We start from the raw sequence: 14571 nt of genomic DNA on the forward strand, positions 1-14571 counted from the left end.
GAGAGAGAGAGAGAGAGAGAGAGAGAGGAGCATGCAGGAGGCTGAGCCAACCCTGCATGGGCCCCAGTGATACTCAAGGGCCCTGGGGCAGGCCTGAGCCAGCAGGAGGCCATCAATGTCCCCAAGCTTCCTCTCTCAGGAGGGTTCTGGAAGCAAGACCCCCTTCAGACCCCAGAGCCACAAAAGTCCCTACAGACTCCAGTGGGTCCCACCCTGTGGGTAATTTCATTCCAGAGCCTTTTCTTTGATGAACACTGTCCCAAGAAGCAGGGCAATCCTGTCCCCAAGCGCCCTCTCCAGCCGCCCACCTTCAGACCCTTCTGTGCCTCATGCCCCACCCCCTTCTTTCCTAGGGCATCCTGGAGGGGGCACAGAAAGGGTTGAGCAAGGCCTCCTTTGTCCCCAGAAGCAAATTTGGAAACACAGTGTTGCCGCAGTCTGGCCGGGCACAAAATAACCGAGCCGCCACGAGGCACTTGTAGGTTCAAAACCGGAACTCCTTTATTATCGCACTCCCTCGCGGGCTTCCAGGAACACCACACACCAACCGGAAATCCCTCCTCCGGAACTTCCCCAACCAACGAGAACTCTCCAGGAATCCCGCGAGAACTCCAAAGTAGGGGGCGCCCAAGGCGGACAGCAGGGATCTAATATACAATTGAATGCACAGCTTAACATAACCATCATCATCTCAATGGCTCGCTGGCGTCACCTCTCAACCACTCCTTCTGGCAAAAATGCCAAGCGTCATTCCTGTGGCTCTCAGCACAGTGCCACTGTGGGGGGCGGGACTCGAAGCCCACCTTGTGGTCCTGTTGCAGTGAGCACAGAGCCCAAGGCCAGAGCCAGCAGGCTGCCAGGTGTGGTCACACAGCAGTGGGTCAGAGCAAGCCAGAGAGGGCCTGGTGCTGATCCATCCCAGGGCCCTGCTTCAGTGCCCACGTTCATTCCTCATTTAGGCAACTTCCCGAGGGCCCAGGTGGGGCACAGAGGCCCTAGGAGCTGACCCCAGGAGAGGCCTGAGTTCTGGGGTGTCCTGATTCCCGGTGCCTTCCTCTGAGGTTGGCATCCCAGGTCAGCAAAGCCCTCCTCCCACACAGGTGTCTGGAGATCAGGCCGTGCTGCCAGAACTGTGGACACAGGCCACGTCCTCTCAGTGTGCCTTCTGAAGTCCCCTGTGGCCCAAAGCCCTGGAGACAGCAGCTCTGGTGGAACTGGTGAGAGCCCAGGGGATTCCACAGGGTGACAAGGACCTGATGGGGATGCCCCGCCAGCTGCTCCCCACCTAGTGCTCCTGGGCTGGGCTGAAGGGCCGTGTCCACTTGGAGACGTCCAGGAAGATGCTGGAGGCACTGTGGTAGAGCCAGAGGCGGGGCAGGGCCCCGTGGCGTGTCCAGGAGTCCCGCACCGTGTCGTAGGCCTCCATCTCCACACGGTAGTCGCCATCCATGCCCTGCCAGCGGCCACCTGTCACGTACAGGGCATCACCCAGAGGCACCAGCGCACCATTCTCATGCAGGCTGTGTTGGGACTGCACCTGTGGATGGTCAGTGGTCAGCATCCAGCAGGCCAGAGGCTTCTGGCCAACAGCGTCCTCACCAGGGTCAGCGGGGTGGGGGAGGGTGGCAGGGCAGTTTGTACCAGCTTCCTGGGGAGGTCACCAGGACCCCTCAGGCTTCCTCAGACTCCCTCTGGGGGAGCCCCTGCGATTCCCCAGAGGATGACCTCTCCTGGTGTCAGAGGGGCTGAGGGGACCCTGAGGCCTGAGCCCAGGGGCCTCCAGTGAGGCTGGACTGAGCCTCCATTCACAGTGGCTGTCTGGAGGGCACGAGGGGCAGGTGTGCTCACCTGCAGACACCCCGGAGGGCGAGCCACCCCGGGACCCCTGCCCCTGCACACACTCCTTGCCCCTGCATATGGCCTCAGGAGTGCCCTGGAGAGGGGTTGAGGGACAAGGACGTAGCTTTCTCTCAGGACATAGCCTGAGAGACTGTGGGCACTCCTGGGAGAGCCGGGGTGGTGGGACCCCAGCCTGGCCCGTGAGCATGGCGGGAGAGGCCTGGTGCAGGACGGGCCCAGGAAGCAGTGCCCCTGGCAGGGCCTGTCCTGCACCTGTTTTGCCACTCTGGTGGGGGCCTCAGGTCAGCAGAGGGCTGACACCAAGGGACAGCTGCAGGCAACAGGAATGCAGAGGCCCACTGTTGCCAGGACAGCGGCTGCAGCCTCCCAGGGCGCCTGCGGGAGGGAAGCCTCAGTTCAGCCTCTGGAGGGCAGGCCCAGTGTCCAGCGCGGGCTGAGACCCATCGTGGCCTCCAATGAGGAGAAAACCGGGGCTCCAGTGGCCCCAGGCTGGCCTCTGGAATGACCACCTTCCATCCTCCCCTGGGCCAGTGGCAGAGTGGGGGGTGCCTGGGGATCTAGGGAGCCCACAGGAGGGCAGCTCAGGAATCCGCTCCCTGGCCCAACCAGGCTCACTCCCTCGTGGCCCGCGGGAGGAGCTGCTTCCTTTTAGTCTGTGGCTGCCTCTGAAACTCCCACTGCCTGAGCCTGGGGACACTCCCCAGGGACAGGGTGCCGGTGGTAACCTCAGCGCTGGCGTGGCGGGATGCATCCAGGGGACAGTGAAGCCTGTCTTCACTTCCCTGTTGGCCTCTCTGTGCCCCACGGGCCAGGAGTCCAGCAGGGCCATCGGTGGGGAGGGGCCTGGGGGGCGGGGAGCCCACCTTCTGCCACAGGTTGGCCCCCGGGTCGTACACGTAGACCTTCTTGGTGTTGTCACCGATGAGGTACAGCCCCCCCTGCAGCGCGGCACAGCGGGGCGAGGACAGGTACTTGGGCAGGAAGGGCGAGGCGATCACACTCCACGCATCTGCAGGCAACGGGCACCTTCACCAGAGGGGCCGGGCGCGGTCCACAGCCAAGGCCAGGCGCCGCTCGGAGCCTGCTGCTCTCTGCTGCGGACAGCGTGAGCACCCTCACTGAGACTGGACACTTGTGGAGGGGGCTGTCCCCGTGCCCTGCGAGGCCAAGTCCCACTGAACTGCAGAGGCCTTTCCGCCTCAGGAGAGGTTTCGGCCGGGTCACCCCACCCTCCCTGTCTCCATGCTGCTCGCAGTGGCCTGTCCCCCAGGTCTCCCCAGGGGCCCCATCCCCACCTGGAGTCTGGCTCTCACTGGTAGATGGTCCCTCTCATCTCCACTGTCCAGAGGATAAAGAGACAGAGACCAGGGCTGGGAAGGCCACCCTGCTGGAGAATACCCAGCTGAGACTCACTGGGTCTCGGAGGTCCAGGATCACTGCCCGTGAGGCCCAGTCCAGGTGCACAAAGCAACCAGGCAGGCTTCAGGACCAGGCGAGGGGCTGGGGCAGCGCAGACAGGCTTCTGCCCTCTGGGAGGCGACCCGGCCCCGCACTGCCCGCCGCCCTTCCCATCCCTCTCTAAAGGGGCCGTGGCCCTTCATGAGAGGTCCAAGGCCACCTCTCCCCTCCTCTTGGCCCCACCTGCCCTAGAGGCCCCACCCTCGGCCCACTGTGCTGGGACTGGGTTGGGAGCCTTGCAGAGGGCCGCAGGGCGCGGCGGGTCCCATGTCTGCCCACCTGTGACGGGGTTGTAGCACTGCAGGGCCAGCGCGTTGTACTTGCAGGCGCTGGAGCCCACCAGGTAGAGCCGGCCCCGGCAGCCGGCCGCACAGAAGTTGCTGACGTACTTGAGGGCCGGGCTGACGGGCGTCCAGCTGTCCGTGTAGGGGTCGTAGCTCTCCACCTCCACCACACCCAGGGCAGTGCCTGTGGGGCAGCTCAGCCACGTGAGGGGAGGCTGCAGGGCCTCCAGAGGGAGCGCCTGCACCCCAGGTTGGAGCTCTCAGGGTTGCACAGGGTTGGGGGCAAGTGGGGAGCGTGGCCTCCAGAGGCAGCCAGCCTCCCACATCCAGGGAGGCTGGGGCTCCGAGAGCTGGGGCTGCCTGCCCGAGGCCCTGCCACCGACAACGGGCAGGGAATGGACAGTCACTTAGACCCTGAAGGGTCCCCGGCCAGGCCTGAGAGGGTGGACTGCAAGAAGAAAGACGCTGGAGCTATCGGCAGCCCGTGCCCAGTCCCCAGTGGGGTCTGGATGTGATAAAGAAGGGGAGCCCGGCTGTGGAGCAAGAGGTGCGCCTCACGTTCCTAGTGCCCCAGTCTTGATGGCACCCAGGGTGTCACGGTGCCCCACCATGTGACCCTGGGGGTGGAGATGCCCTGGGGGTTATGTGTTTCTCTGCTTCCTGGCTAGGGACACAGCAGCCATTGAGAGAACAGGGGACAGGTGGGCATTAGGAATGGCTGTAGGGCCAGGCAGGTTACCTACAGAGCTCGCGGGTCGCATGCGTTTCGTGTTCAACACTGGGATTGATAATTCCCGGGGTGGCTGCTTGCTCTAGCACTGGGGTGCCTGCGTGACTAGTTGGTCCTGTTTCAGGCTAGAGGCTCAGTGGGCCTGACGGCAATGAGAAAGGGGCCACAGCGGGTTCCTCACTCTGAGACTTCCCGGTGACCCTGAGCTAAAGGCTGAGTCCAAGCTTCAGGGGTGGCCTGGTCACCCCTGCTGGCAAATCAAGGCCTCAGTTTCTGCCGGCCCCCTCCTGACTCATCGTCCTGCTTCCTCTGTCCCCAAAGGCATCCGAAGCACTGGGCTGGCTGTTGAGGTCTCCCAGGGCATGGGTTTTGAGAGCCACCCACTGGAAGCCCTGTTGTGGACTTCCCTGATCTCCCCCAGATGGCGAGCTCTGGGCAGGAAGGAGGGGCTTCCAGCGGCTGGCTGCGGGGAGTGGGGAGGGAGGCCTCACCGCCAATGGCGTAGATCTCCCCGTTGAGCGCGGCGCTGGCGTGGTTGGTACGGGCCTTCAGCATGGGTGCCACGGGCTTCCAGGCTGCCTCCTTCAGCGGGAAGCACCAGGCCTGGGTGGTTGACCAGGTGTCTGTCTTGGAGCCCCGGGAGCCACCTGCCAGGAGAGGTTCTATCTACACAGGTACCACCAGTGTGGGGCCTCTGGATCCCTGGGGTCTGGGTACCAATGTCCCACTAGTGACATGGGTAACCACTGGGTACAAATGCCCTTGCCCCGTGCCAGGCCATGATCATGAGTGTGTGGCGCCTCCAGGTCCTGGGCTGCGGGCAGCACTGTGGGTGGCATGGAGTTGTGGACCTCCTTCCTCATCAACAAGGGGAGATCAGGATTCCCAACCCCCAACAGGGGAAGATTTCTCCCCCAGCCAAATCCTATCAGGAACCCCAAATCCTGAGATGTGAAAGGACAGGGGGCCACCCTGTCACCAGCTCCTTCTGGGGACACGCTGGCTGCAGGAGCACAGCAGGTTGGCCCTGGGCAGTCAGTGAACACTGCCCGGCTCCAGCGCCTACCGGTCACCCCTGGACTCAAACTCCTTGCTTTCACAGCTTGGCCGGGCCTGGAGGGACCCTGTGAGAGGGGAGAGCTAATCTGGGGCCAGTACTAGGCCAGGCACTCACTGGGCAGGGCTCTCTGGAAGGGGCTAGCTGGCTGCCCACCTGTGACATAGACGTCGTTGTTGAGTGCTGCCAGGGAGAAGCCCCACTTGTGGTAGTCAGGGAAGTCCGGGAGAGCCATCCACCTCCCTGCGGGGAGAGAGGGGCATGCTGAGGAAGCACCCCTCGCTGTAGACAAAGGGGCACAGAGGGCCCCGGCCAGCCACAGAGGTGAGACGACACCCAGCCTGGCCCTGCGTGCTCCGGCTCATCATGACCTCACCTCCAGCACCGCAGAGACTGGCACCCAGCCTGGACACGGGCGGCACCCAGGGAAGTAGCAAAGGCCGTCAGGCTCTGCAGGCCAGGCCACGTGGTTCACCCCACTGACCCCAAGCGGCCATTCAGTCCCAGGTCCAGTTTCCCCTTAGTCAGATGGGGTGTGGGCTAAGTTACCTGATCTGTGGGTGTCACTAGTGGGTTATAAAAGCTTCACTCACCATCCAGCCACCCAACCTTCCCCCTGAGCCCCCTGTTTGCCCCATGGGGCATCGGACACTGGCCCTATGGGAAGCAGAACGGGTCCAAACCCCAGCTCTCATGCGCCAGCGTGTGGATGAGCCCTGGCCCTGGTTTCCCTCTGTGTGTAAGGGGGTCCTCCTGCTTCCCTGGGGAGGGGTGGGCATGGGAGGACAGGTGGGGCACGGGGACTGCTCCACAGTGGTGGGTGTTGGGAGTGTTCTCACTGCTGGGAGAGCGGGTGATGTGCCAAGTCAGACCTGCCTTCCTGGGGCTCTTGGGTAAACTGAGGCAAGAGATGAGAAGATGTTGAAAAAAAAATCAGCAAGAGCCTGTCTGGGGACACTGGGGTCCTAGAAATGGAAGCGTTTGTGGGCGAGACCAGCCCTCGGGGAAGCACCTGGGAATGCTTACTGTCTGAGAGTTTCAGGACCTGGAATTCAGGGCCTCCTGGTGAGCAGAGCCTGGCACCGTGGGCAGGGACCGAGTGTCCCCTGACTCATGCCTGTGTCACCCCAGGGTGGGGATTGCCCAGTAGTTAGCCGGCCTTGGATGCCAGCACCCCACCCTGCCCTGCTGACCTCCTGGCCAGGTCTGAGGGACAGCTGCTCCCTCCTGACGTCAGCCCCAAATCCCCTCTCGTCAGCCTCTGACCTGGACAGCCAGCCTCGGACTTCCTCCAGCCGACCAGCCGCTGCCGCCCTGCGGGTGGCTGGCCACCTGCCCCAGAACTTTCCCAGGAAGTGGCAAACAGAGCCATGAGGAGCCCTCAGAGCCCCTCACCCCTTCCCAGGAAGGCAGGGAGGCCCCCCCAAACAGCAGGCCTGTCCCCGGTGTGCCCTCGGCTCCTGGCCTCCTGGTGACTGTGAGAGGCCCCAGGTGCCCAGGGCACCCAGGAGGAAGCTGAGGACCCTCAGGGAGGCAGAGCAGCCTGCTCAAGGCTGGGGCCAGAGCCCGTGGGCCGAGCGCTCACCCAGGCAGCCTGCGCCCCTCTGTCCCTGCGCCAGGGAAGGGGCACTGAGAAGAAGCAGTGACCCAGGCCACCACCCCACACAGCTCTCCCTGGGCAGTGGGACCTTCACTCTGGCCACCAGAACCTGATAAAGACCAGAGATGGGGACTCTGGCTGGAGGGAGAGGGGACTGAATGTGTCCCCACCCCTGCTATGGCCTGGGCTCCTCTGCAGTCCCCAAGAAGGCCCGACGAGCACCCTCAGTACATGGACTTGGGCAAGGGCCCTATTCCCTGTGCATCTGCAAGGTGACACCAGGGCCACCTGAAGGGGTGTGGGGAGGTACTCACGGGCCTTGGTGTTGTAGAAGGCGAAGTTCCCAGGCTGAGGAGTGGGCTCCTCACCACCCTCGTCCTCCTCCAGTGCCCGCCCGCCCACTACCACCAGCACCTCCTCGATCTTCTGCGGGAGGCCCAGCATCACCTGTGGGCAGGAGCAGGGGCAGAGCATCTGGCCACCATCTCCCCATGCCAGGGGCCCATGGAGGTCCCTGTGACAGTGCCACACCTGGGCCAGCCTCAGCAGGGGTGCACACGTGTGTGTGTGTGTGTGTGTGTGTGTGCTTACATGTGTGCACACGTGTGCGGGTTGCCTTAGTGGCTGTGGGGTGCAGACGGCTGAGGAGGCAGCGTGTGTGAGGGCCAGCACTGAGCCGAGGGCCAGCACTGAGCCCAGGGCTGCTCAGCAGCCACGCACAGCCCCCTGCCCCTGGCTGGGCTGCTCTGGGAGATACAGTCTCAGTAAGGAGCCACTGTCCCAGGCTACCAGGACCTTCTCCAGAATGTCCAGCCTCCCACCGCCAGGATCACTGTGATGGCCAGCCGGGCAGCTCCCAGGCTGGCTGCAGCATGAGGCCAGGCCCACTGTGATTGGCCAGGGCCCGGCGGTGGCAGGGGTCAGGATTCTGCCCCCTGTACACTGCCAGGAGCCACCAGGCTGGGCCAAGCCTCCCCCAACGCCCCTCCAGGCTGTCTGGAGGCTGACCCACGTGGCTCCTTGACTCAGCCACGTCCAGGTCTGTCACTTCACCAGGACCTGCCCCACCTGCAGTCAGCACAAAACGAAGGGCAGATGCTGGTGGCTGCCAGGCTGCCTGTGCCCCCTGCCTAGGAACCACCTGGGCCACCTCCCTGGACGATCTCTACACCCCCCGCCCCATTCCTTTTCGCTGAGCTCCTTCCTCGAGGACCCTGCTCTGATGCCCCCTCCTCCAGAGAGCTCCTGACGCCAGCCCCTGGAGGGTGCCTGAGCACCTGGCCTTCCCCCTCTGCCTGGGGTCTGTTTCAGGCTCTTCCTGCGGAGCCACGGGGTCCTTCTGGATGGGGCCACTTCTAGGTTCCCCACTCTGATACCCAGGGTGTGGCTCTCAGGGCACAATCTGTACTTGAGGGATGAGTAATGCCCCCACAGGTGACCAACCCAAGGCAGGAGCAGTGCAAAGCTGGTGGCACCTTGGTGACCCCCCTTTCTTGTTCCTGCTCCCCGGGCAGGTGGCGTCTCAGGGCTGCCCTCACTCACCCCACTGTGGCCCTGGGACAGAGCCTCCTGGCAGGCCTCTGACTCCTGGATCAGCGGCTCCGTGGCCAGCAGCTGCTGCATGCAGGGCCTGGGCACAGCGTCCAGGTGCACGAGGCTGAGCAGCTCGGGCAGGTGGGCAGCCCGGGCCTGGGCGTCATGGCGCACCCAGCGCAGCAGGGCCTCTAGCCGGCTCTGCTCCGGCTGCATCTGCAGCAGGTCACTGGCCAGACAGGCAGCCAACCGTTCTCGGGACAGCTGCAGGAACTCGTCCTCCTGGGCCACGGCCTCAAAGTTCTCCCGCAGGAAGGCCCAGGCCTTGGCGGCCACCCCCAGCAGCCCCTGTTGCTCCCCGAACTCGCAGATGCCCAGGCAGTTGGTGGCATCCAGCTGCTGTTGGAGGTAGCGGCCACAGACCTTCTGCACGGCAGGGAAGTGGAGGCGGGAGGCCGTGCGCGTCAGGGCCTCCACGTTGGTCTGCGTGATGGTCAGCCGACCCGTGTACACGAAGTCCAGCAGCTGTCCCACCACGGCCGGCTCCACGTCAGGTAGCTCCACACGAGCAGAGAAGCTCTCAGCGAAGTCACCAGAAAACATGGCGTGGAAGTAGGGGCTGCTGAGCGCCAGCAGGCTGCGGTGGCAAGGCAGCTCCCGGCCGCCCACCAGCAGGGTGACGTCGGCCAGCTTGGGCAGAGAGCGAAGCTGCTGCAGGCCGTCCAGCATGTCCTGGGCGTGCGAGGGCAGCTGGAAGTCCAGGTCGTCCACATTCCGCACCATGATGCCAGAGCTGGGCAGGGACACTCTGCAGCCCACCCTGTCACCGTAGAGGCACCTGGAGCCCACCTGAGTTCCTAGGAAGGGGAGAGGGTCAGCCTGGGTGACAGGCTCACTCCCTCTGGGGACCATTGGTGCACACCCTCCCTGCCCCAGCAAGCCCTGGCTGAGCCTGGCTGACACGGGGCCCCGTCTGCCACCTCCCTTGACCCAGGCCCAGCCCTTGGAGGGGAAAAGCTCCCATTTCACAGGGAGGGAGGTGGCCAAGCCACTGGGGAAGGACAGGCCCAAGAAAGAACCCCAGCCCTGGGTCTCCCTTCCTCTTCTGGGGTTCACAAGCCCCCAGAGGACAGGACTCCTGTGCCACTCGAGCTCCCCAAAGGCCGGCCCTACCCCTACCCCTCTGCCTGAGGGCCGCGTTACTGATTGACTGTTGGGGGCATTTCAGGGTCTCCTGCCCCCGATTCGCACCGCCGGCCAGGCCTTTTCTTGGTGGCCTTGGGTGGCTCTGCTCCTCTCTCTGGTCCCATTTCCTCATCTGCCAATGGAGAAGCTGGGGGTGAAGGGCCTGGACCACCATCCTCCCAAGTCTACCCTGCCCAAACGGGGGTCTCCAGGTCCCACCTCGCTCTGCATTCGGCACGCAGCCCCACCATCCTGGAGGTGAGGGTGTCATTTTACAGCAGGGAAGCTGAGGCACAGAGAGCCTGAGTCACTTGCCCAGGGTCACACAGAAACTGAGGGAGCCAACCCTGGAACTCAGCCAGGTTTGGGGCTACGGCCAAACTTGGGCCACTGAAGACCCTGTGGCTCAGCCAGAGGCTCCTCCTGGGCACGTTGAAGGACGAGCCTGTTAATTTATGGGCTTCTGGTGTTTTGCCCTCAGAAAACATCCTAAAGCAAGAGTTTGCACCAAGGGTTCGCCCCCAGTCACCCCAAGGCAGAGGCTTGCACAGCAGAGAGGCATCCCATCCACCAGGGGGCGCCCACACAGCCCCCAGGGCCAGGCGGTACGGAATGCTCTAGAAATAAAACAAGATAAAACAGAGCCGAATAAGCACGAGAAAGACCCAAAGGTTGAGTACTCAGCCTCAAGGCCCGAGCCGGAGACGCGGGGCAGGCGCTGGAGGCCTGTCCACTCCGTGGCCTGCGCTGCCCTTCTCCTTCCTACCGAGCCGAATGCTCCCAAGGAGCCCACTCAGGCCTTCCGGGGGCCAGCCTGGGCTCATGCTGGGACAGGACAGCTCAGGAGGCCAGGGCCAGCACCCGGCCGGCCATCCAACACGCTTGACCCCCTCACCCCCTCGGGCAGGGTGAGCACAAGAGACAGCGAGCTGCAGGCGCGGGGCTGTCCTGGGCCACCGCCCACAGGCTCTGCATTCCCGTCATTGCTGCCTTCCCCTGGCCAGCTGCTGCGATGGTGACACCGTGGCTGTTAGACGGGAGCGCCCAGCACGTCCCAGCCACCTCAGGGGTGCCTCTGAGCACATGCTGCTGCCATCCCAGCATGGGACAGGGGTCCCAGGGCCTCGGAGCCTCACCCAGCACCTGCCCAGGGAGGAGGGAGGGTGAGCAGGCGGGCAGCTCGCAGCCTTAACCCAGCCTTGCGGGGAGCGGGCCAGCGTGGCCCTGGCTGCAGTCCTGGGGTTCGGGGGCCTCCTGGCCCCCCGCCCACTGAGGAAGCCTGTTGGCTGAGCCCCCAGTTCACCCTGAGGAACTGGGCTCGGCCTGTGGAGGGGCCTCTGTCGCAAGCACTCAGCTCCGTGACCCCCAGGCTGCACAACGGGACACCAGCACAACCTACCTGCTCACCCCCACTGCCCCCTGCCTGGCCCCTCCCTTGCTGCCCGCCCCCTCAGAGCCCCTGCCCCTACCGTTCAGCCAGCCTTGGCGCCCGTCGCTGAGAACACAGAGCTGAGGACAGGACGGCCCAGCCGCAGCGAGGGGCATGGAGGCCTCCCGGTCTGGGCTGGGTGGCCACGTGGGGACGACGGGATATTTTTAGCCTCTGTCTACATAGAAGGGAGGGTGGGGCGGGATGGGCTGGAGGAAGAGGGGAGGTGATAGCTTTTCACAGACGTCTGCTGTGAAAGCCCAAACTGGCCATGTCACATCAGAGGGCCTGAGGCCTCCAGGTGACCCCAGGGCAGAACAGACAGTGGGGAGCTTCCAGGGCACCCACGAACTTTCACCCCTCCAGGGGCCCTTGGGCTAACTTGATGGGTGGGAATGCAACCCCCTCCCCAGTTTGCTCCTCTGCAGGATGGGACAGTGGGAGCCTATGCTGGGGACCAGGGGCCACATGGAGAGTCTCAGCTCGTGGCTGGACCGGGGGAGGGGACGCTTTGGTTTACTTGACAGGGCCCAGGAGCCCTCTGATTCTGCTGTAGGGTGGTGAAGTCTCTCCACAAACAAGCAGGGTCGGTCAGCCAGGCCTTTCAAAGGTTGGGGTCTGCAATGGCAGTGGGGAGGTTTTGGTGGCAAAGAGGGTGACAGGGTACTGAGGAAGCCCCACCAGCAGATGCAGGGAACCAGAGGCCAGGCTCCCTCCCTGCCATGCCATGGCCTTGGCCTTGGGCTGCCTGGTCTCTTCCTTCATCCTGAGCACCCGAGAGAGCGAAGACATCTAGACACACAGGGCTCACAGGGAGCCCCTCGCATCTGGGCCTGAATGAGGCTCAGGAGGTTGAGCCCAGGGGCTGGGGTCTCTGGGAGTCTCTCATGCCAGTGGTCAGAACCAGTCTTCCCAGCCAAGGGGCTTCCACGCACCAGAGAGAAGCCCTTGGTCCTGAGCCTGGGCCGGTCAGGCTGGAGGCTCACTGGTCAGCTCTTCCTACTAAAATGACCATCTCTGGTGTGTTGGCAGTGCCGAGTCAGGGAGTGTCTTACAGAGCAGAGGGGCCAGGTGGCCCCGGTGACAGCCTCCCATCAGAGCGAGGCGATCTCTCAAGGTAGTGGGGTGTCCGGGCACGAGAGGCACCTGCTTGGCCAACCCAGCTGCTGTGGCCTGGTTTGAAGCTAAAGGCCACAGCCCCTGCTCCCAGGATGAGTGTGTGGAGGCAGGGGACAGCGGTCACACAGAGCCTGGCATCAAGTCTGGACAGAACGTTCCTGGCTCCCGCGTGGGGTCCCTCCTTCCACGCGCCCCTCCTCAGCTAGCCTACCCCCGCCCCGCCCCTTCTCTGCTTCTGTTCCCCATTCTGTTCCTCCAGCCCTGCTCTGCACGCTCACGTGGGGTGAGAGAGCCCCGTGATGTCCCCAAGTGTCATATGTCAGGCCATCGCGGGGAGGGAGCTAGAGGGGGAGTGGAGAGGCTGGCTTTGCTCAGGGTGTCTGTCCCTGCTCAGGCTGGAGGGAAGGAGGACAGGAATCCTGATGACAGGCTGCTGTCACAGGGAGCTGGCTCTGCCTGGGGACAGTGCTGTGTGCCAAATGTGCTGGCCTCACAGTGGGGATTGGAGACCTGGCCAGTCAGGGAGACTCAATGACGGGGCTCAAAGGGGATCCCCATCAACGGAGGGTCCGCCTTTGAAAGTGCACTGCTCATCCCCCACCCTTTTATTTGTACCAGGGATCGAACTCAGGGGCGCTTAACCATGGAGACACATCCCCAGCCCTTTTTTATTTTATTTGGAGACAGGATCTCGCTGAGTTGCTCAGCACCTCACTTTTGCTGAGGCTGGCTTTGAACTCATGATCCTCCTGCCTCGGCCTCCTGAGCCACTGGGATTACAGGCGAGCACTCTCATTTCCTTTTATGATGATAAAAACAAAGCATTCATTTTGGAAATCAGAAAAACATAAAGCAGAAAAGAGACTATGGCCTTCACACGCTGGTGGCCTCCCTTCAGGCCTCGCTGGTCTCACAGTGGGTGTGTGTGTCTGTGTGGTCCTCGTCACTGGATGACACATGGCCAGCACTTCCGATGAGATCAGGTTTGAAAACATGGTTTTGAATTCCATCTCAGCAGGGCGATGCCTCGCTGCAGGAAGTGGGAAGTGAAGCCCCGTGTCCTCTTCTCCCTGTGGGTGTCCGGTTTTCCCCCGCTACTGTTAGGAGGAGAGGATGTGGCTGTGGTGACCTCCCAGAACAGATTCTGAGCGTGAACTCACAAGTTCTAGTGTGTGGCCTTCGTCAGCACCTGTGCACAGACCAGAGTGACCAGCCTGCCTGAGGCAGTGCCCTCTCTCCTCAAGTGCAGCTCTTTCCGTGGCTGCCCCGGCCAGGCTGCAGACTGTATGGTTGGCCCGAGACAGGACCCTGCAGGCCGCACTGGCCAGCCCCCCTGGGTTTTGTGCCAGCCAGCCCATGGGGTCTCTTCTTCCAAGCGAGACTTATTTTGTGCTTAGGACGCCATGAAGTTTTGCTTTCTTCTTCTTCCAAGATACTTTTCTAAACAATCTCGGCACGGTTACCAACACTTCTTCCCCTGGGGATGTGCCGATGCCCCTTTATCTCCAGCCAGGTTAAGTCAGCCCAGTCTGTTCTGATCTGCTTACCCGAGTGACCATGCTCCTGGCTCAGGGCTACCTAGTGCAGTGGACTACTGCTCTGTGATCATGAGACCTTTAGATCTGAACACCAGCATCTCCTCATCACTCCTGTTGTATCAGTCAGCTGTTGCTGCATGACAAATTGCCCCACACCTAGTGTTTCAGGACAACAAACAAATCTGGTTTTATTCCAGGGTGGTTCTCTCAGAATGTCTAATTGAGGCTGCACTTAGGAGCTGGCCATACTGTAGTGATCTGAAGGCAGCTCTGGGGAGCCTGCTGGGCTGTCCTGCACTCTTCCCTGTTCTGCAGTGGGCTTCCCTAGAGTCAGAGAGAACACAGGAGACAGAGCCACGGTGTCTTCTGTAACCAGGTGGAAGGGACACCACAGCTTCAGTGGTGTTCTGGGGGGGCACCTGGGGCTGTGACTACCAGGTGGCGAGGGGACTTCTTGAAGCCTGGCCTCAGAGTTCATTTGCTCATTTTTTGTTTCAAACAAAACAAAAACAGAAGAAGGAGGAAAAGAAGAAAAAGGACAAGGAAAGGTTGATGTGCACCAGCCCACACAGTGGTGTGGAGCACGGACGTCTCACCAAGCTCAACCCACCAGGAGGGAAGACGCGCGGCCCCTGCGCTGCCCTTGGTGCGACTGCTTCCTGCCTCTCCCCGTGGCGCACGCTGGCAGGCTGGCAGAGGCCCCTCCTGACCTTGTTCCTGTCTGGCCTCCTCCTGAGTCTGCAGCCTCCAGGATTCAGAGAAGGGCCTCCGGGGTCTC

General features: G+C 62.8%; 1 protein-coding gene across 1 annotated transcript; it reads right to left on the minus strand.

Moving 5' to 3' along the window:
- Window positions 1-891: 891 nt before the first annotated feature.
- Klhl30 (kelch like family member 30) lies at window positions 892-11237 on the minus strand. The gene is made up of 8 exons (XM_027951661.3): window positions 11177-11237; window positions 8532-9379; window positions 7304-7436; window positions 5546-5632; window positions 4824-4979; window positions 3598-3786; window positions 2724-2869; window positions 892-1537 (listed from the first exon to the last, which is right to left on the minus strand). Exons 2-8 carry the CDS (start codon window positions 9303-9305, stop codon window positions 1286-1288), a joined length of 1737 nt encoding a protein of 578 aa, XP_027807462.1. The 5' UTR covers window positions 9306-9379; window positions 11177-11237; the 3' UTR covers window positions 892-1285.
- Between the last annotated feature and the right edge of the window lie 3334 nt (window positions 11238-14571).

Source organism: Marmota flaviventris, chromosome 11 (genome assembly GCF_047511675.1).
Source record: "Marmota flaviventris isolate mMarFla1 chromosome 11, mMarFla1.hap1, whole genome shotgun sequence".
Taxonomy (NCBI): Eukaryota; Metazoa; Chordata; class Mammalia; order Rodentia; family Sciuridae; genus Marmota; species Marmota flaviventris.

What these genes read in the sequence shown, in the direction of transcription:
- Klhl30 (XM_027951661.3), bottom strand. Translation starts at nt 9,305, where the DNA reads ATGGTGCGGAATGTGGACGACCTGGACTTCCAGCTGCCCTCGCACGCC. An exon ending in GGAGATCTACGCCATTGGCG is followed by an intron (nt 3,787 to 4,823) that starts GTGAGGCCTCCC and finishes GCTGCCCCACAG; the next exon opens with GCACTGCCCTGGGTGTGGTG. An exon ending in GGGCCAACCTGTGGCAGAAG is followed by an intron (nt 1,538 to 2,723) that starts GTGGGCTCCCCG and finishes GACCATCCACAG; the next exon opens with GTGCAGTCCCAACACAGCCT.